The sequence below is a fragment of the Cyclopterus lumpus genome, chromosome 6 (assembly GCF_009769545.1).
Source record: "Cyclopterus lumpus isolate fCycLum1 chromosome 6, fCycLum1.pri, whole genome shotgun sequence".
NCBI lineage: Eukaryota > Metazoa > Chordata > Actinopteri > Perciformes > Cyclopteridae > Cyclopterus > Cyclopterus lumpus.
In genome coordinates, this window is record NC_046971.1 from 17,136,934 (window position 1) to 17,159,350 (window position 22,417).

The window sequence follows — 22,417 nt, forward strand, 5'->3', positions numbered from 1 at the left end:
AACACAGTGCATGTCACGTCGGTTATTTTATATTGTTTTACCGGTGTATGCGTGCGTCTGTGTGTGTGGGTTGGTGATGAAGCCGCGACCCCCCTGTAGTACCACCGCGCCCCCCCTAGGGGTCGCGACCCCCACTTTGGGAACCACTGACATAATGAGAGACACAACATCTGGATGGATACAAAAGAATACAACATGTGTTTACAAAACATCATAAAGCATTAAATAAGGAATAATAAGGAAGACAAAGAGAGCAGAGGCAGAGTAATGAGATGCATAGACCCAGCTCACATCTTCACGTCAGGGAGCTGCACCTAGAAATAATAACATAGAACACCGACATATGACGTTTTTATGACTCTTTATTTGTCAACATGCTATACTATGACTAATTTGTATGTTTATGTAAAAAATGATCGACCTTTTAATAATTACATACTGACGCTAATTGAGACCGGTGATCCATTATCCCTGAAGCAGTGATGTAATACTTTCTCACCAAAGTTTTTTTTTACTTCATTTATATGATTAACTCTTGAATATAAATCTAGTAAGTTGAGAAATATACATATTTATAGTGTTATTTTGTCAAGAATAAAGGCAGCAGGCTCTTTGTTTACAGGCCAGTCTCGCCCTTTCCAATATGGCGGTGACGTTGATGTTGATGTTGACGTTGATGTTGATGTTGACGTTGATGTTGATGTTGACGTACGACCAAGAGGCCACTGCCGCGTCTTTTTGGTAAACGACTTGAGCGCCTTCGATAATAATCATTGATAAAACGTGTTGCTTTACACTTAACTTGCCACCAGCAAATACTGCTCATAAGTCACTTCACTTAAAGCTTACAATAGCATGTTTTCGATGTTTGTCAAAGATTATTCCATTATGATAGTATGATTTAAAGTGTGCTCTCCATAGATCTAAGAGTGCAGATATCTATTCTCAGTTTGAGCTTTTTGATACTTCCAGTACCTTATTTAAGATAAAGCTGGGTGGTGATGCAGAAACTGATTTAATTTGAGGTCAAGTTAAAGGTAAAGTTAGACCACTTCTCTATATATCTTTATAAGATCCGATTCTTCTTTCAAACACTGTTGACACTATGGCTGGAGGTATAAAGCATTATGAATACTGAACTTATAATATATTATGTCCAACCATTAAAATACATTAACATATTGGTATAACATGTCATACATGATGATTCAAAATATTCATAGAAAGCCTTATACATGCATTTTAATATACTGTATTATGAATGTGCTTATGATGACTTTTATACAAAGTGTTACCAAATGTGTTTGGTTAAATATTTCGTTATTGCACATATGTTGATGTATTTTGATGCACTTTTATGATGTAGATCTGTGCCGTTGCAAGTCTGAGTTGTCCTGGATGTCAGGTAAATCTACACAAACACACACAACAGATAGCAGTGAAATATTTGGAAAAGTATGCACCAGTGAAACTGACCAAACTTGTTTCCCAGGTTTATTACAATTTTCAGCATTAAAACAGACTTAAAGTATTCCAAATCCCATGTTGGACTCTGCTGCTGTACCTGTATAGAAGCATTAAACCTCAGCATACATGAGCTTAATCAACTGTTAGAGTGTACCTGGAAAAACAACAGCTACACAAAAGCAACTTTTCATCAATAATATTAATAATTTGCTTGGAATAAAAACAAAATAAAAAAGGGAACACCCCGTTAAATACTCTCACATCTTTTTTTCTCATTAAATAGAAAATGTCCATCCCACTCTTTAGTAAGTGTTCTGTTTCACCGACAATAACTTTTGAAAAATAGAAAATAAAAACATAAACATACATAAAAAGTACATTTGTTAATCCAAAGCTTACATCAATGCTGGAGGCACCACGTTTACCTCTGCCCTCCCACTCTGCATTGTTAGTCTGAACAGGACAAAGGCAAAAGTCCAGCATGGCTGCCTCACTTGAATCAGTCTATTTGTCACTTTACACAATCCTTCAGTCAGAACCAGGAGGGTGATCCGGTTCCTCCAAAGAAATCTTTAATTTCCCAGTTTTGTCCAGTAGAGGGCAGCAGTGTTTCATAATTCAGAGTTCCCACCTGTTACGTTCATCTGTTGCTTCTCTTTTAAGCTTCCAGAGCCTTGGGGAAAAAAACATCACAGTGTCCAATGTTCTTCTTCATAAACACGTTGTACACTGCAATAAATTCAAGATGGAGCACACAATATGAAATGCTGAATTGCCCACAGAGCAGAGCTCAGAATAACTGATGGTGTCCCAGTGTCAAATCACTGTGGAAGTTCCTTGTCACCAGAGATAGTATCACTAGTGTCACTAAGAAAACATCTGCACTCAAACCATTTAAACAGCGTCTTTACCATCTGATCAGTGATAAGATGAAACTTCAACTTCCACATTCTTATTTCTTCTTTCCTCAGACTCGGGAGGTGACGCAGAGAGAGAGTAGACGTTGAGCCAGGGTGGCCTCCAGCTCCTCGAGAGGTGATTCTCCCCGGCTGTGAAGCAGCGTAGACGTGGAGTTGTGCCCGTGTCGGGCCGCGGGGGGTCCCAGCAGCAGGCTTCTGAAGGCCTCTCGCTCCAGTAGAGCAGGCATCTGCTGCAAGAAGTAGCCTTCACAGAATGAGCTCAGCTCCAATGAGCCGTGGGCCTGGAAAAGATGTAAAGTGTCAACAATACTGCTTTCCAATGTACAATTTAGGACATTACTCATGTAACGTGGTCGTTTGTGACGTAAATTGGATTTCCCCTCACTGATTAAACTGAAGAATTTAACAAAAGAGCAAATATCCGCTCTATAATAAAGTTTGCTCTTCTAATAGTTCACGTAACATCCCAATATGATCCAGACTTCTCACCTTGGCTGTTTTGTAGATATTGACTGCATTATCCAGATTGATGAGCCGCGAGCAGATGAGTTCACAGTGTCTTTGTAGCACCCCCAGGTGGAACAAACTAGCAGCTGACAACAACTGCAGGAGAAATCACAAGCAAAATTACATTTGATACAATAACATTAAAAAAAGTCAAAAACATACAGCAGTGCAAGACAACTAGCTTATTTATAAAGACATAGAGACACACATAAACACTGATTAAGAATATTCTCCAGTCTCCAAATGATGTAAACCATCATTTACAGATAGTGAAGGATGAAATCATATGATTTGTCAGTAAAATGAACTACTCAGATCGATGGTATTGTATCTGTTTTAGCGATTCTCACCTCCAGCAAATCAGGCACAATGGTTTTCAGGGACTCGGTTCCTCCACAGTACAGGTATGACATCATCATCTGCAGAGAGGTCAAAGCTCTTATTTAGAAAAAAAGTCAGTCCCATTGTTGAACTACATAATGTACATGTTTGGTCATATGCAGTACATCTCTGTCCAGTTTATTCCATCAACAATGGTTAATTGTGTCGCACACACAAAAATGAAATACTTTGTGTATTTTGAAAATCGGGGAATAAAGAGTAGATTTGTTACCTGGAAAATGTTGTACTTGATGCCACTGATCTCAATCTCCTTGTTGGGGCTTCCATCTGGTCCAAAGCATGCCAGCAGAGACTTGAATCTAAAAGAAAACAAGAATCTGTGTCAAAACCCTGGAGGAAGATCCCTGTCTTTAAGTATCATTCTGCCCGGTGGGAACTCACCTGTCAGAAGCTGTGATCAGCAGGACTCGGTGGCCATAGAACGGCTTCCCCTCCACCACAAACGTCACATCTGACATCTCCTGGTTATTCAGGAAATGAGGGTCTGTAGGAAAACGCATCAGTGCCTCTTTACAACTCCATTCTTAGCATAACTTTTTAGTGACAAGGAAGCCCGTCTGACCAATATTACACTGGCACATGTTAAGGAAACCAGAGCTTTGTTCGGTCTGGAGTGCAGGTGTATCGTGATTGTGTCCAGGTCCTCACGCCTGGCATACAGTAGGAATTCCAAAGGTGTCTCGAGCTCACTCACATGTTACTGTATCTTTGGAAAACATTGTTTATGCCTTCAGTTCAATAGAAAAATACTCATTTGCATTTGGTCATACAGCCAGAGAAAAGGATTGCCCTGGCTGGTCAGAAATAGATTTAAAAATTGCAAATTGCATTATGGTGCAAACAAATCTTTAATTTAAAGCTGTGCACTGGTAAATGGAACAATTAAGATGCTGAGTATGTGCAATTCTATCTGGGGCCTTGGTGACAAGTGTTTGCATAACGCAACCTCCTCTCAGAATTATTTAGTACAACAATCTAGAGTTGAAAAGATGACTTAATTAGTAGTTAATCAATGGAAAATGTATCTGCAACTATTTGATTAAGCCTTAGAGTATATTTTTAAACAAAAATGCCGGCTACTCAATTGTGAGAAATTGCTGCCTCTTTTCATCTCATGTGATCGTAAACCGACTACAAGAAATTGTGATGGGTGGGGATCTTTCACAGTGTTTAAAAATATTTTATAGACAAAACAATACTCAACAGATTAGCCAAGTGATCTAAAAATGTCAACATAAAGCTATCATTGTCATCTGAACACTGAGCTATGTGTGTATATATACGCATACAGTAAGAACCATAGTTTTCATACCCAACTGTGCTGAAAGAGTTGCCTTCATCCCAGGGATGGCTGGAAGAGGGGCGGGACCAAAACAGTGACTAAAAATAGTCGCCAACTGTTGTAGAATGGCCTCACTCTGGAGGAAAGGAGAAAGAAAACAAGGAGAAGGGGATTACGTCACACATCTTAACTAAATGCTGATGTCTTGCTGATATCATGAAGACAAGACAAGCAGACTTTTGATGGTACCTTGGTGGTGCGTAAGATGTTGAACATCAGGGGCAGCCCTATGGTGACCAGCTCCTCGCAGTAGTCCTCTTCTTTGATCGTGGTGAACTCTCTGAAGAGGGAGAGGGTGACTCCTGCCCTGGACTGCTGCTGGGCACAGCGCAGAGATTCCAGCCACACATGTAGTTTCCATGGAACACCTAGGTCAAAAGAAGAAAAAAAGTTTGGTTTTCAAGGGAAGTCACAATTTGAACAGTAAGAAAATCCTCTTCCTGACATCTGATAGGTACCCATAGCTCGTAGCTCCATGGTGACATCCAGGTAGCCATGCTCCGCACTGTAGTAGCTGGCCTCCTGCAGAGCCTTCATCCTGGCCTTGCAGAGCCTTGCTATGCCCACTTCTGGCACGGTCCCGGGGCCAGATGAAGGGGTGGGGAGGGGGGAGAGAGGGAGGAAAGGGCAGATGCGGGCTTCCTCACCCTCCACCCCCTCAGCTAAGATCTCCTCCAGGGACAGGACATCCTCTTTGACTTGCTGGGGCTGAGTCAGTAGCTTCCTCAGCACGTTTCTGACAAGATAAATAGGAGGAAGAAGTGGGAAAGAAAGAGGACGAGGAGGGCAGGACAGAAAGAAAGGCATGGAAACATTACTACATGTCCAAACTGGACCACAGACATCCATTTCTGTGACCCTGTAGCCTCCTCTCTGATTACATAATCTGTCACCCTCACTGTGGAATGTGAAGTGTTGAGTCTACATTGTGTTCACACGTACACGCAGTGAACAGGTGGAGTGGTTTACGCTTCCAGTTGGTGTTTAGAGACAGATGGACTCTGGGTAGAAGGAGGCCCTGAATTCACATTTTTAGACTATCCAGAGTTGCCATTTCACCACATGCTAAAAGAGATTAATCTCTCCTCAAAGAACAAATGCAGACTTGGATCAAGTATGACAGCGTGCTGACTGAGCCAACGTTACTTTCTTTTGTCAGAGCCTTCCAGCAGCATCCGTTGACAATATGTCTTTTTTGGGATCCGATTGAGAGACACACATACCTGTGTCCGTGTGCGGCAGCATGACTGAAGCAGTTCATGTCTTCATAGAGGGATGACGTAAGGGCATTTCCATCGTGGGTCTTTGATAAGGGGTCTGCACCTCGCGCCAGGAGCAAACTAACCATCTCATAGTTTCCTGGGAAACATATAAATGAGCTAATTACATACCGATACATATCCAAAACACATTTAAATGGGATATATGTGACCAGTAGCACCCACAAATGTATTTGCTGTTTGTAAAGACATACTTTAGTAATCTATTCTACTTGTGTATTGTTCCCACTGGTGCAGTCTATTTTATTTATTTTTTAATAGTTAACATATCACCCCACAATTGTTCACATTTTGTATTGTTTAATATTGAGTGTTTGTGTTTTTATTGCTTATTTTCTAATTAATTGGAGCACTTATACTAGAAGTTGTCTTTCTGACTATATTGCACTTACTGTTGCAACCATTGCATTTTACCACAGGGACAAATTAAGTTTTATTATACGTTATTTAGCATTTTCAAACGAACAAACTCATTCATATTCGGCACTATTTACACACTGTCATGTCTCTTTTACTACAGCAATGTGCGGCTTTTACTTGGTCCCACAGAGGAATGCTGCCCAGAGGCTTCTAACCAACCACAGGCAGCACTCCTTTGCTCTCACTTTGCCTTCATTCACCCTCTCGTGTCCTTGTCCCTTGTTCCTCTAGCGTCACTCACAACTCACTCCTGGGCTTCTGTTGGTGCTCTTTTGGGAGACTAGCACACTACGAGATTGGTTATTTATAACTGTTGTAAAAATAAGCTTAAGATAAGTTAAAAGAGTTATTATTAGTTGATTGGCAGAACATTACAACATTCATTCATCTCTGCATGTTTCCTTTCTGCAGACTTTTTGCCTGTATAATTTAGTAGCGAGTAGTAATTTACTCACCATAAATGAGATCATCACACAGCCTGACAATACACTAACATCAGCTGTGCCTTGTGTTGTACTGTGCGGGTGCTTTTATGTGCACATGCTTGTGTTTGCCCACCTGCTGCTGAAGCCAGCTGCAATGGGGTGTCTGCCGTGCTCTCCTGCCCATTGCGAACTGCGGCCCCCTCAACGTTGGCCCCTGCATCCAACAGGAGCTGGAGATACACACCACATCTGTTATACTGTGACATGTTTGACATCCTATAACTAATTTAAGGCCTGACCTCTGACCTCACATGTGTCACTCAGCTTTGGAACGAATAGCATGACATGCAGTTAGCTGTGGAGTGTGTGGGAGAACCCGCATTGCCCGTGCCTATTTAGCAGGTTCATTCTCCTCGAGTAAAAAGTACACCGTTCATGCCGCATGTCAAATTCAGGCTTCACACGCTAGCTACATCAGACAGCTACATCTGGTTGCGGCGACTACATGCGTGCGTATGTTTCCAACCTGCACGACGGAGATGTGTCCATGCAGCACAGCGAAGGTGAGGGCTGCCCAGTGTCGGCTGTCGGGGTGCACAGAGGGGTGCTTTGGGGAGCATGGTGGAACCTAGCAGCACACGACAAATAGGTGTTACACACCAACATCAAGGCCATGCTCTCACATGTGGAAGTTTACTCAACGTGCAACATTTGAACAAATGTGTAGACATTGTTGAATCATATTTACCGCCAAGTCAAGGTTGGCCCCGGCATCGATCAACATCTGGACTAAGGCCTCGTCTCCAGCTGCGCAGGCATACATCAGCGGGGTCATGCCCTGAGTGACGAACAGCAAGGAGGGCAATGGACATGAAAAAGGAGAAAAAAATACATTAGGTGCTGCCTAAATATGAACTATGCATATGAATACATTTGGATAATGTTGCAATATTCCCTTCAACATGCATCATAGATAAAAAACACATGTATACCGCTAAGAGACAGATGTTCAGTACCTGGTCGTCCATGCTGTTGACCCCGTCTGGCCCCAGAAACTCAATAGCTTGGCCAATGAGATCTGTGCGTCCACAGTTTAGCATCCGAAAACCCAAGTCGAGCTGGAACTTGTCTGTGGCGGCTTTGGAGTCCAGACGCTTGAAGGAGCTAAAGCAACATTCAGGCCTGATGGAGACAGACACAAAGAAAGATTAAGATAATAAAATGACCAGTTCACCTTCAATGTGTGAACGGTACCCAGCAGAGTCTGAGAAGACGCACTAAAACAGATGAAACAGACATTGAGGGTTACAACTTTCAACCATGTGGCTCAAGTGTACATTTGTATCTGATGATTTTCTTTAATTATTCACTTTAATATAAGAGGTTATTGAGACGCGTTACTGTAAGCGGACAGTAATTGATCTACTGTATAGAGTGTGTAACTCTTTTTTTCTTTAGTGCATCAGTTACAGGAAACACACACACAACAATGTCTGAGCAATTCTTTTCAACTAACTATAATGACCTCATAAACATGCAAGGAAGATATGACGCTGGTGTCAGGAACACTACAATTAGGTATTGTCTGAAGGCATTGTTAAAGTTTACTTAGATACTCAGACATGGTGCTGCTGCTTTCCAGTCGAGATCCAGATCCAGTCTACAAATCACGCAGTACAACCCTTGTGAGTTTGTGTGTGTGTTCTCATTTACTTCAGCTGTCTTGGTTCACAGTCCAGTCCTGGAAGGAGTAGCCTCGCAGTTTGTCTGACGTCATCACTGTCAACCAATAGACTCTTGCGATGCTCAGCATGAACTATGGCCACTCTCATCCACTCCATCAGAGGTGGCAGCAACAGGAACGGCCTGGAAAAAAAAAATATCAATAATTCCACCTCTGTCCATCTATGTGTTTGGTACAAAAGAAACTGCATTCAACTATGAAGTATGAGGAGTGTCGGGGTGGAAGTTATCTTAACTTGCGATTCAGTCATTTTGAGAGGGAAATCATAAACGGCCCACGACCAGATGACTTATATATGACTGGCAGTACTTCTGGCTTTCATACGTGCAGGCAGACACAAAAACAGATGTGTGTATATACACACTTATGACTAATCCGTGTTGGTTGCCAGGTAATGCAGTTAAACAGCTGCTTTCCTTGTCTGTGAGATGTGATGGGAGATGACAACATAACTGTGACTTTATTTGCGCTGTGGTTTGGTAAACAAAATACTGCAGTGTCTTCTGAATTATCGGCCTATTTTTAAACCAGCTGTAGCAGAATAAACTACCTAGGGAAGATACATAAAGGTTCAGCACTCTGGCATTGTGATAGATGATTTCTAGGAAAGAGAGAACCAAGTGAAAGTAAAAAGACGAGGAAAGGATTAAAATAGAAATGATAGACAAGATTGGCCTGATCATGACAAAATTGCATTATTTGTGGGGAAGCAGCGGAGTAAACATCAGTCGACGAGTAAAAGAGAGCCGAACATAAGGTCTGCTGTGGTATTTGTGAATGTGGCATTCTGAATGTCATCTGATATGTTTGATTGCTCTCTTTTCCTTTCTCTCTTGATCATCCTCATCTTTCAACTTATCTTTTCACAAACTTTAGAAACCACTGGTCATACGGCTATCTGCAACCCAACCACGGTATTAATCTCGTCTTTTCTGTGCGTTTCCCTGTGAACAATGGCACGTTATTGTTGCTTTTAATCCTATGGAGCATCAAAAGCAAAGCAACAATAATGTGTCCAGAGTGTGCTAATGAGTGTTTGAACACTGCCTCTGTGTTATCATGAGATACTAAGCAGCCTTTCTCCTGCTGTGGTGTTATTCTTAGCGGTGGCTTCAACTTTGTTCTAGGGAAATGCAAACAATCCGATGCACATCATGAATACAGATGGAGGCAAAAGCACGAGTAGTACACACGCATATACTACTGCGACTGCTATAGGTATTGTAGTTACTGTTAATGAGCATTGGGACCCCTGCAGTGACATTTATTCTCCTCACTGTGTTTACTCCAAGTAGCTCCCTGCGGTTTTTTATAGAACAGCTCCTTCTGTTCAACAGAGCTCTCTCTCTCTCATTCAGCAGTGCTTTGGTAATAATGTATATTGTCCCTTTACTAAAGTGGATCTTCTCCGTTGTATCTGAAGGTTTCAGAACGTGAATGTCATACTTTTGAATACTGCACTCAATGTAACATTAAAATGAATTTAACAACAATATAATCACCAAAACATGTGAACCTTTTTCTAACTTAACATCACAAATTAAAGCTAGTCATAACTGGACGGCTGTTGTTGGATCCAACTGTGGTTAGTAAAGCAGATAAGATGGCAAATAAAACTAGTTTTTACATGTTCATCTCTAACAATGGTCTGTGTCCTTTAATAACTACATTGCAGATATGACTGCATTATAATTAAGGCCTTAAAATAACTTCTAGGACTTTTTCAGACAATTAGGAGATTGCGGATACCCGGTTTCCCCTGTTTCTGTCTATTTTATGCTCTAGCTATGGTGTCAGACGTTGTTTCAGTACTTTATCAGCCAGTGATCAGTCAGGAGGAGGGACCCAGCAGTCAGCCATGCGTCACAACTAACAAGCAGACAAGGGACTGATAGGAGGGAAATGCTAAATGGGTCTGATAGGTGCATAGAAGGAGGATTTGAGTGTTTGAGAAACGGCTGGGAGGCTAGTGGGGTATGTCCCAAAGAAGAACGGGGGTTGGTTGGCAGTTTGGACATGTGCTGCGGGTGTAGAGTAAGTCCTGTTTCTGGCGTGAGGAGGGGCTGCTGGCTTAGGAATCAATGTTATACTCCCCTAAATGGGCTTCACTCACCATAAATTGGACTGTGTGCGTCTATTTGTTTTGTGTGTGCATTTCAGCTTGTGTCTCCTTCTGTCTTCCTGAATGCCACAAGGCATCCACGCAGCTTTTTTACTGCATGCTTGTTTCAAGGCATGTACGGTGCACACACACTACTCCAGAACTAAAGCAGCTCTAATCAACCGTATCAACTTTGAACACTTAGCGCTTATTGATCCATCAGAGAGATTTTCCCTGCCCTTTACTTCATCAATCAGTATTTCACAGCCCTGTGTTTTAGTCAGTAAAAAGACATACACATTATAATCCCTGCATAATAACCAAGGTGCTTCCTTTCATGGCCAGAAATACTGGTTTTCCAGTCAAATTATTTCAGCTGCAGTTTTAAACCAGTTATCCTTTAAAGTTGTGTGTGTGTGTCATAGAGGATATACACACAGATCAGCATCAACACAAAACAGCTGAGGCCATGTGTATATACACTTTTGCCAGAAGCATGACTGCATACAGATGGAGCACGTCTGTACACCCACGCAGCTCTGGCCTCCCTAGTCATCCCTCCTTATTTCCTCAAACCTTCTCGTTCTATCTGAACCCCCCCCCCCCCTCCCCCCCCTCCCACACACACACACCTCCCATCTGACCCTTGTGTCTGGGTTATGCCCCTCAGCCTGAAACACAAACTTCAGCTTCATCTGAGAGCCGGTGCAACATCAAAGCTGAGCCTCCTGTTAACACTGAAACTAGATAGCGTTTCTGGCTAGCCTGCTGACCCGGCATGCTAAGGCTACACACTGAGAACAGCAGGATGTAGACACACACACACACACACACAAACTCTCCCACGCATGTTCACACACATGCACTTATAAACGTTAGCTCTGAAACATGGCGCCATTTTCTCCATCACCTGGCTGGTCAGCTCAAATTGTGGTCAGGTGTGTACGAACTCTTACCTGTCCAACATGAAAGGCAAAGGCTTTCCTTCCCAGGTGGCAACATCACACATGCTACACTGGCCCCATATGTCCAATGTGTCCTTTACCCCGAAGCCACTGTGATTGGTTTCACGTTTAAGAAACTGAAATCAGGCCTTCAAGCAGACCCCCTCATGCGGTGCAGAGGGTTAAGGTTAACCACTGATCTAGAGTCAGATTACGCTCATAAAGCCTCCAAAATGGGGGGGGGGGGGGGGGGGGAGGGGGGGGGTTACGTTTTCTGATGCATCTGTGGTTACAAGCTCCACTGGCTACTTCTTATCACAGTAACACATCTATCCATTAGTGCCCCCTTTCATCCGCTGAAGGATGTAGGGTTGGGGTGGTCTGTGCACCAGAGTTTGAAAGTGCTTGTTTTGGGTGGCGAGACTGGTGATTCTACCATTAAATAGATAGGTTAATGACTTTCAGCACTAATACAAGTTATTTTTCTGTGGCTTAAACAAGAGTGTGTGATTGGAGAACTAAGTAGACACAGACACTAGTGTTTGCCGTCTCACACTTAACACTCCAAAACAACATGATCTGTAACAGCCACAACTAAGCACCAGGTTTAAAGGATGAGAAGAAAAAGGGAGTCTTGCGTAGGCTTGAGGATTATGCCATAAGGCTCTCACCAGGCTCCTTATAATGTTTGATGATGTGGCCCACACATATTTGGTGGTTTTGGGTTTCCACCAAAGATTTTATGCAGCTTTCGATAGAGGGTGAGCCACAGAGATTAAGAGGCCCATTGTAGGAGAGCAATCTGTATCATTACCAGGCACCCACATCGTAATCACTAGCAGGTTTGCACTGCTCTCCTCTACCACCTGAGTCTGTCATGCATTTACAGACACTACACACAGTAGTACAGACACTACACACAGAGAAGCATGTAGGCAACTCAGAAGATGTCTAGAAAGAAAAAAAGAAAGTCGCAGACGTTCCAAAGTATACAGTGTAACAGGATGCTAAATCATTTAATCCTGCACACATAAACCAGGCTGATATACACCCAACATTAAAAACGTCTGACGACTTGGAAGAAACAGCCAGGATAGTAAAAAGAGGAGTGTATATTTGCTGTTCGGTTCTCTTTGATGCTAACGAGGAGCCCACCTTTGCTCACTCACGCTGTGTCTGTTCATTATTAAATGTATAGGAGCCAGCTGGCTCTGACTGCATACACGTGTGTGTGTGTGTGTGTGTGTGTTTTTAGATAAGATATTTGGTTGATTTCATCACAAAATCTTTTACAGATGTATGATGATCTCACAGATGTCATGCCCTCGTCATAACCCAACGATCACAAAGGCATGAATTTCTAGAGGTTAAAACATTAATTGTGGAAGAAATGTCAAACAATTTACCAAAGCAAACTGAACCACACACTTAAGTGGGAGCTGCATCCTATTTGTATGCTTGAGTGGCAGGACTTTTAGACAGGCCTCCCTGTATCCGTTTAAAAATGTAATTAACCTTTACACAGAAGAGCACTTTCCACTGACATTTTTAACATATGGTGACTCTGGAACACATACATGCATGTGTTTCCTGGGAGAACAGGGCCCAGATGTGTGGGCAGACTGCAAGTACTTTTCTCTCACACACAAGTTAAACTAATAATCTCACCGTAACTGACTTATCTCTGACATGTATTTGACCTGCCGCTGAATATCACCATTACTAGTGATAACATGTTGTTATGCAGCCAAATATTTCATCAGTTAATTGACATGAGACATGACTCATGGCTTTCTGTGGAAACCCAATAACTTGAATCTTACATTTCTTTGAACGTACTTTAAGACAAGAATCAGCCAAGAAAAATGTATGTAAATGGTATACTGCTTCCACCAAAATATTGGAATGAAACATAAATGTGATACTACTCTGCATGCAGGCTGTTAAAATATTGTCAAACAGTTGTCTCAGGACTGAAAAAAGACCAGCATGACCATAATTGTTCTCCAAAGGCAACACAAAGGAGATCTGAGGAGACCCTAACAGAATTACAGACCATTAGCACCTCTTGAAATCCCTTAAATCACCAGTCTTCAGCCTAATTTACACTCTAAAGGAGCAATGAACCCTTAACACCTGGAGTCTCTTGCTCACCTTTAATTTACTAACAGTTCAATGAGCAGAGGAAATGTAATCAGGAATGGCTCAGAAAGAAAGGGGGCCTGTGAAAAAGCTGTTCAAATGATTAGAACCTGTTTGTTAATTTCTGTCTGGATGTTCGTGTATTTGAGTTTGACTATTTACAAATTGTAGAGTGCTACCATTAATCACATTTCTGTTAATCTAATAAAGCAAATACAATCCTGTCTAATTTCAGATGTGATCAGGAAATCCAAACATAAAATGCATGAAAGGAAAATCCAAAATACTATCAAACCCTATTTTCTGAGGGTGTATCCAAAAGCCGAAAGGGACCAAAATAAATAACTGCCTAAGATTAGATCGGTCATTTCACTGCCTGTGATAAACTTTGGAAAGCATCTAAACCGCTCTTGTCCGGACATGCATGACTCCCACCTCTCCTTGCTGAGGGCCATGCGTGGGGGATCTAAGTTGGGATTCTCCATGGACTCCATTTGTGGGCAGCGCAGGAAGTAGTAAAGGGTGTGGAGGGCGTCGGGCGACCAGGACACGGGCTGCTGGGGACGGGCGTGGCGTGCTGGACTCATTCCTGGGCGCACTGAGCTCAGGCGCTGCATGTGGTGCATTGCACGTGACACCAAGTCACCTGGAACAAAGCACATAAGAGAAACATGGGAGTTTAATGGTTTAGCAGATATTCGTTCCAATAAATACATACGACGCTTGTTCATTTCATTTACTCAGTTCTTTTTAATACAGTATCAAATAACACTGGAATGTGGGCCAAATGGCACATAAAAACCTCAAATTATAACACGTTCTTAGCGCTCAGCATAAACCCTGTGGGCTCCTAATCCAACTGGACTTCCCCTTAAACCACTTACATTCAACCCTCCTTTACTGTCATTACTCTCGCTCCATGTCTCTGGTGGTATTTGCTATTAGCAGCATTATTATCAGTTAGCGACCGCCAGCCTAAACAGTCAACTTTAATCATTGAAGGAGTTAATGGGCTAACAGACAGTTGACCACAGGCTCTAATGAACCATTCAACTGTTTCTCTATTGACGTATTTCAATCACTGCACTCAGCCTGGAAAGGTGGGAGTCGGTCACATGATAAAAACAAGATCTGTGCTGACGTCTTGCATTTGTCCACCACTTGTGTGGAAACACTGCTGTGCCAAGATAAAGACATAATAAATATGCAGCTTATCAGAGGATTCATCCACCCACACAGTGAGCTGAGTGAACAACCACGTGCACTTTGATGAAGGCCAACTCAGATTACTGGATGTGCAGTGTAATATAAAGAGGAAGTTATCAACCTAAGAAATTAATCGATGCACGAAAAAAAAAGAGTGCGTAGGGCTGCAAGGAGTCGAGCTCGTAGATAACATCGGTTATCATAACAGGAGCAAGGTGGAGAGACAAAATATCAGTTGACACAGGGAGGGGATGTGGAGGGGGTGGGGGCCAGGTTGAACTTGAGATCATGTAACACTCATTTAACATAATTGCCCCTGGGTTAATTACTAACCAGATTACCGTGAGTGAGAGGCTGCCAGGGGGCCAAGCAGTGTGAGTGTGTATTGATATTAAAGAGTTTGGGGTACTTCAAGGGGGGTTGGTTTGGAGCGGCTTTCCCAAAACAGACCCCACTTCAAGTTGAAGGACCTCCTTTGTGTTAACCACCACCAGCAGTCCCTCCAGGAGGTCTCCTAGGAATTATTGCCCAAGATGGAGAGCCTCTCTCTGGCTTTCCAGTCCATATTGTGCCCCCAGGTTAAACTAAGCTCCAGGAGTCAGAAGGATATGAAATCCTTCATTCTTAGATTACATTTTATATGGGAGTCTGGAAGTATAACAGAAACTGTGACTGTGACAAAAACAGTGTTTTTTTAGATACATAATGACTAAATAAGCCTCTTAGGTAAAAGTAGCAAGACAATTTAATGTTTTAAATAATACGATAAGAAGATGTTGACTGTCAATTCAGTATAAATCCACAAATCCCCCATATCTTTCTGGACTCTGTGTGACCCGATTGCACTAATTTACAATTGCACAAAGCTCATACAATTTGGGTTAGCCCAATTCTGGTCTTTAATATTTCCCTTACTTAACCGGATGGTCATGTACTCATAGTTTCCCATATATGGTGAACACACCACAGAGCTGAAAAATAAACAATCTTGTACGAACACAACTTTCAGAGCCAGTCTATTGCTTGCACTACATTTCCAACAATGTTGGACATGAAGCTAAAATGTCCAGTACCCTGCCATCCATTATCCATCATGCTTATGTATGCTGTGTGTTCCTGTGTTTGGCCAAGTCCAGTCTAGAGATCCAACTGGACTGAGTAGCTTAGCACAGATGCTCCTGTGTCTGCCTGGTCTCTTGGGCTTAGATCAGAGTGCCAAACCCTCTGTGTTTTTGTTGTGTGTATGGGTATCGGTGAACACATACCTGTGTGTGTGTGTGTGTGTGTGTGTGTGTGTGTGTGTGTGTTTGTAGGTGTGGATGAAGGATGCCAGCCCTGCCCAGACCAGCCCAGCTTTACACCACCAGAGCGATGTGGCACAAAGAGACCACTGAGCAAGTGAGAGAAAGAGTGTGCCTGTGTTTGAGAGTGTGTGTGCACTTTCCTAAAGCCTCACTAACGACGGCCGTGCATGAACGTGGCCTTGTACCGGAGGAACAAATGGCAGAGTGTTAGCTCATTCGGAGAAGGAAACTTATCCTCGCTCCCACCAACACTAATCTCTATCCCTCCTCCTCTCGCCCTGCACTGACAACCTAACTCTTCACCACTCTACCTTTCCATCATTTCCCTTGCCCCCCCCCCCTCCTCCACACAACCCTGCTTTCACAAATACACTCCATCCTTAAACTTAATGCCCCAGCTCCGACCTTTCTTACCTCCTTCTCTCCACTCTCTTTTTAATGATCTGACCAGCTCTCTATCCAGTAGAGTACAGTATGACTGTGTGCATGTGTGTCTGCATGCTGCTCTGTTTACCAACCATGTGTATGAAACATGGTCTTTCAGAACTGGCAATAGTTTTCCATCCATTCAAACTGCAATGGTTGGAGGAAAAGGGTCCAAGGGACGTCCCGCACCTCTCAACCGATTTACACGAGACCCAGTTTATGTATAGGACTGAAAACTTGGTTCAGAGATGTGATTAAAAGGGCGAATTTGCCCCCAGATTAAAGGCATTTGCCCTATAAAACACAATTAAGGGGGATCGTATGTAAATGCCTGTTAATGTACCAAATAAAATTCCAACCAAAGTTTTTAAAATTAAATATTTCTTAGTAAAAAAGAATGGAGAAAGTCTTTTCCCATGTTGACTAACTTGACTGGTTTCAGATTCAGTTTGTGATGCACACTGCCTAGCAAAACAGACCAGGGACAGACTAAAAGCATCAGAGGCATTAGCACTTTTATTATTTATTGGCACACCTTTCACAATAAGGCACACGCTGGGGCTTATCACAAGCCATACCATAATTTTTAAATTTAAAAAACGGCCTTGCTTGGCGCTTGGCTGTCTGAAATAATAGCCCTTTTGGCAGAAGAAAGTGTTCCTGCTTTCCAGAGCCGGTGTGAGAATAACAAGGTATGTTGAGAAAGTCTTCAGACTGGGGTCAAGTCTTTTCTTTTTTTATATGACAATTAGTTTATTATTTCTGGGAAGATTCACTTGTCTGTAATAACAATCGTGTTTTATAGCTTCACTGTTTATGATTGTTAAAAGAGCTCAGAGGAATTTAACAAATTAAACATGAAATTTGAAAAAGAATGCTAATACTAAGTATATCCAGGACCACACACTGTTCTGAGCTCCGTGCACTCACTGAGTTCAGAAATGCTGCCCACACAGGTAGCCAGCAGGGACTGCTCCAGCGTCCTCAGCTCCAGCTGGGCATAGGCATCTTCCCTGCTGTCCACCGACGTCTGCTGGTTCTCTGTGTAGGGACTGAAATGAGCCGGGAGAGACAAAACCCCTACGGAGACAACAACAGAGAGGGTGGCGTTCATGATTAATATGATAAGTGTGTGAGCTTCAGCAACATCCGTCCACACTGCTTCTGCAGAAGTCCCAAAACAATTGTTCGTTGGTATCGACAGTGTATTTGTAATCCTGGTAACGTGTAACCCACACCGCTGAGGGCAAATAAACACACAAGGGAACACGAGCTTTGCTCTGAAAACGTTGGGTAAAATAAACAGAGAGCACAGAGACATCGGGCTAATACAAACACAACTAATGCACAATGCATCAGAAGCAGGCCTAGGCCTCACAGTGAGGAATACCAAGACAGACTAAGATCACGTTAAACAGGATGTGTTACTGCAGAGAAGCACAATACAACATATACAACACATACTCTACTTGATTGATGCATAGTTGCATTGTTACAGCTATTCAAAACTCTGAAGAAATATTTAATATGAGGATGGTTACAGACTAGCAGGTACATGATAGTGCAAGCTGAACACTTGTGTATGGGTTCATATTAGTATCTCTTCGATGGCTGTTAGCTCCCACACCCTCATCATTAGCTTTGTCTGGAGCAACATGTGGTTGAGTAAGAACCAGAGTGTGCCGTTAGCTACTGTGCAGCTTGTCAATATGGGTGAGCACGGTTAGCCGCCCAAAGGTTAACCTTTATTTTGGCTTCAGTAGCAAAAGAAAGCTCTCTGCCAAGCCAGAGGAAATGAGTGGGTGATGGCTGTGGATAGAAAAGAGAAATGCAAAAGAAGAAAAATGATCTGGGCAGGTTTGTGATTTACTTTCAAAGCCTGACTCTCGCTACTCTCCCAAAGGAGGAAAGATGGGCTGCCATCCCTAAAATGACATTCCCATGTGCTTCCGGCATGCTGGGTCCTCTTTTAAAATCAGAGGGTTGTTGAAAGAAAAAAAAAGAAAACTCCCATAACTTCACTCTTAAGTCTCTTCTCAGCATCCCATGACACAAGAGGATACTAAACTGAGAAAGAAAGAGCAAACTGAATCTAGGCAAAGGAAATAATATGATAAAAACAGTGGTTCCCCAATAACCCTTTTCACAGAATACACTTGTCTAGCCTATACATCTTTCTGCACTGGTAATTGTGGGAGATATAGCTAAATGTGCTGACAGTAAACATGCACTGTGCCCAAAGCCAGAACAAGGTTGAAAAGAAATATGCAGAGTCTCCCAGGAATGCATCAAAGGTATGCCTTGACTACCTTTACATTCAGCTGGCAAGTAGCAGAGGAGATATTTGAGTGACGATAAATTGGATACTAAATGTTTTGTTGCAATACGTCTGTGAGAGGACGGGAGGTGTCGGAGACGAGAGGAAGATCCAACTCCTACAGTGTGCACAGTATGTTTCAGTGAGTGAATGTGTTATGAGTGAGGGTGGTATCACCTGAGTTATCTGTGCGAACTAGTAAGCAGCACAGCCTAAGTTACAACGTGGTGTCAACTAGGTATGGACACAAGCACTCATCGTATTTCACATAAAAGGAGAAGTAGTGTATGAGACAGGAACAGTATTAATAGTATAAATGTGCTGGATATGACATATTCAGTCTGTGTCTGAAATCAAATCTCTATATAGGACAATAAGAGGGAATAATTGTGTGTTGGAGTTGTGTGTTGCATGTTAGTGTTAGTGTCCCCGGCCAAAAGAAAGTCCTAGTCGACGACTACTTGCACCAGTTTGTGATTAATGGGTTAGTTGATTTAATCACAAAAACACCACTTTAAATCTTGTGTTCACCAGAGTTGTGCTCATAAAGATCGTGGAAATAAGTCAATCAGAATGAAAAAAAAAAGGACAGACTAAAGTCTTAGCTGACCAAGAGCAATATTTAGTTAGTTGACTAATCGACTAAGTAAATAATGATAAATACATAAAGGACAAACATATTGACATAACTAAAGTGTCATCTATCCACCCCCCACCTCTCTCTGGTACTTTCTATGCACCATCTGACTTGTATGATATGTGCTGACTCCCCGTTCCGACACAATGGAAACGGCTGAGTCCGGCGGACTAGCACTGCTACAAAGAACGTGCGTGTCAGACAACCTCCAGTACACAAGCTTCAACACACCCCACACACATAATTAACCATAGACGCACCCATAGACACACGTATGTGCTTATAAAGTATGTCTGAACCTCACTTCAGGTATTTTGTTAATTATGATGAAGGCTTTGCCTTTGCAGCTTGTTCATCATTCCCAAAAGTGACATTGCGCACATTTAGATGTGGGCGAAGCATTTGGAGCTCTGACATTTTTACAATACTTTGTGTGAACCTCTCTCTCTCTCTCTCTGCCCCTCATAATCTCTCAAGGCCTTGGAAGGCTGGACGTGTTTCATAGTGATGGCTGCATGTTCGAGAGACCGAACATTATTGTTAACTTTTCCATGTTCTACTCCCCTGGACTGACTCACTGAGTGTACATCACCATGTTTTACGACCACTAAAACTGGCCCCCATGACAGAGTTGGTACTGTATGGTACGTGTAATGTGAATACCTCATTCAGAAATGGCTTGATTCCAACTCATGTCAGAGACTCATGCCTCCGGAGGTGTAAGAGCCATTCTGAGAGATACTGTCTCATTGGTGTGGATGAGGTTGTGGGGAAAGAACTGCTGTGCTGGCAGGTGTGCACGAGGCTGCGTGTCTATGGGAGTGAGCAATGGCGTGCAAAAGAACACAGTTACTCTGACTCCCTGGAGTGCATGTGATTCACCAAGAACGTCACACTGACATTACTCCAGTCTTCAAACTCTACCTATTTGTATAAATATATCAAATGGTTCAAAATAGAAACCTAACAATACCTGGAGGACAGATTAAAGCAGTATAAATTATGAACCGTTAAAGACTTAAGAAGGCATTCAGTCCTTTTCCTCCTGGTAATGTAATTAATTAAAAATGACATTTCAAAACATCACACTTTAAATTCTCTACAAAACCAAACAGGCGCTGATATGAATGGATTGGGAAGTTTCATGTACTTTTACAGATTCACCTTTAGCCTATATTTAGCATGCTTAAAGTAGACATGCCTTGAACAAAAGCAAAATGTTTTGAAATGTTATTGTAGTTTGAATTGATTCTGCCATATTTGTTCAAAGCTGTGGCAAATATTCACACACCACCACACGCTCAGCAGTTCCCACAGTCCCGCACCGTTGCTTGCTTCACCGCTGAACCCCAGCCTGCGTCATTGGACCTGATGTAGGTCCGCAAGCCAACCAGGGCCGGTCCTCACCACCACCACAAATATCACGAGCACCAGCAGCAGCTCCAGCACTACATGCATAAGTTGTTTTTTTTTGCCACTGCGAGAGGCTTAGTATAAGACAGAGAGGAGGGGATGAGCGTAGAAGCCGAGAAGGAGGAGAGGGACTGAGGGTTGTAGAGCTTTGGTGGAAGATGAATGAATCATGCAGAGGAGGGCTATAACTGAGGAGGGACAGCAATATCTGAGACTGTGAAAAGGGTGAGGAGGAAGAAGACAAGTGGCACAAGGGATTCTTTCTTTTGCGGCCGTTACGGTTCCATTTCTGAGGTTGACCCTGCAAATGTCATGTGGGAATCACAGCTACAAATCACAGCTGAAACTTAACGCAAAGCCTGCGGCAGTCCCCGGCCCATCCAAACTATCTCTCAAAACCATTACGGCTCCTCCTAGCACAGCCACGTTATCCCTCACGCTGATGTTGGACAGACTGCCATAACAAGGTCAGAAGAAAACTCTTTTCTATTATGCTGAAAGGTTTTGAAACTTTGCCCAGCGGGGCCGTCACTCTCACTTAGGCGCTTTAATAAATCATATCACGTTCATAATATTGACGACAAATCAAATTTCAATCTGTTGTCAGGAAATAATAACAACTTTAAATAGCGAACACTTTGAACTGAACACACCGCTGCTTTTCCCACAAGCCCTGACTCGCATTCTTTGTTGCTCTTGTGATGTGTTATCTCCCAATGTCACCATTCTTTCTACTTTACTCTAATTTTGTGTGTTCTTTTGCACACATGCTAGGTAGCTGCATTAGGGTAGACAATCTCTAGGCCTTGGAGGACTGATTCACATTCCTACTTCACATTTCTCAGCAAATATCTGGAAGATATTTGGGTTTTACCTTCAATAACCAGCCAGAAAGAAAAACTGCTCTAAATTCTCAGAGCATGTTGAACAAATGTTGAATCTGCTTATAGTAATATTTCACTCAAAAGGTCACCTCATGTTTGCCTTTATCAGTAGAAAATGACATGTATTGAAGGTTAAAGAAAAACTGAACAATTGTGTGACTATGATGCAACTAGCATATAACAATATAACAACTTTCATTTCTGCTTCCACCAGCTCAGCCCCGATTAAACTGCATTCTTGGACCATAATTGGTCTCTGTGTGCGGATTTGTTTTGTCTACCGTAGAGAGTGTGTGGAAGACATGATCAGCTTTGCTCCTGCTGTATGATCTCAGTGAGCTGAGAGAAAAACTCAGTCGCACACACACACACACACACACACACACACACACACACACACACACACACACACACACACACACAGGCAGTGAGCACCTGCTTTGTCTCCATTAACAGCCTCTTCATTCATTACAGGGTGGATGGATCAGCAAGGGGGCTTCAAAGACACTTCCCCTGCCCAGTAGGAAGCTCTGATT

The 22,417-nt window shown here is 42.6% G+C and overlaps 1 protein-coding gene across 3 annotated transcripts in view; it reads right to left on the reverse strand.

The window, feature by feature from the left end:
* Positions 1-1,481: 1,481 nt before the first annotated feature.
* The window catches only part of abtb2b (ankyrin repeat and BTB (POZ) domain containing 2b), a 43,035-nt gene continuing 22,099 nt past the window's right edge, over positions 1,482-22,417 (reverse strand). The window contains exons 2-18 of one of the 3 annotated variants that reach the window (XR_004609631.1): positions 17,561-17,710; positions 14,130-14,340; positions 8,477-8,629; positions 7,780-7,945; positions 7,512-7,601; positions 7,290-7,391; positions 6,897-6,993; positions 5,862-5,997; positions 5,097-5,374; positions 4,828-5,006; positions 4,609-4,714; positions 3,678-3,780; positions 3,508-3,595; positions 3,245-3,313; positions 2,877-2,990; positions 2,379-2,668; positions 1,482-2,140 (exon numbers count right to left, since the gene is read on the reverse strand). Coding sequence is in view for 2 of the 3 variants with exons in the window: in XM_034535992.1 (XP_034391883.1) it covers positions 2,435-2,668; positions 2,877-2,990; positions 3,245-3,313; positions 3,508-3,595; positions 3,678-3,780; positions 4,609-4,714; positions 4,828-5,006; positions 5,097-5,374; positions 5,862-5,997; positions 6,897-6,993; positions 7,290-7,391; positions 7,512-7,601; positions 7,780-7,945; positions 8,477-8,629; positions 14,130-14,340; positions 17,561-17,710 (2,276 nt within the window). In the remaining variant the exon portion in view is untranslated. Of the gene's footprint in view, positions 2,669-2,876; positions 2,991-3,244; positions 3,314-3,507; positions 3,596-3,677; positions 3,781-4,608; positions 4,715-4,827; positions 5,007-5,096; positions 5,375-5,861; positions 5,998-6,896; positions 6,994-7,289; positions 7,392-7,511; positions 7,602-7,779; positions 7,946-8,476; positions 8,630-14,129; positions 14,341-17,560; positions 17,711-22,417 lie in introns of all 3 variants that reach the window. The other 2 variants (XM_034535992.1, XM_034535993.1) reach the window with 2 other exon arrangements.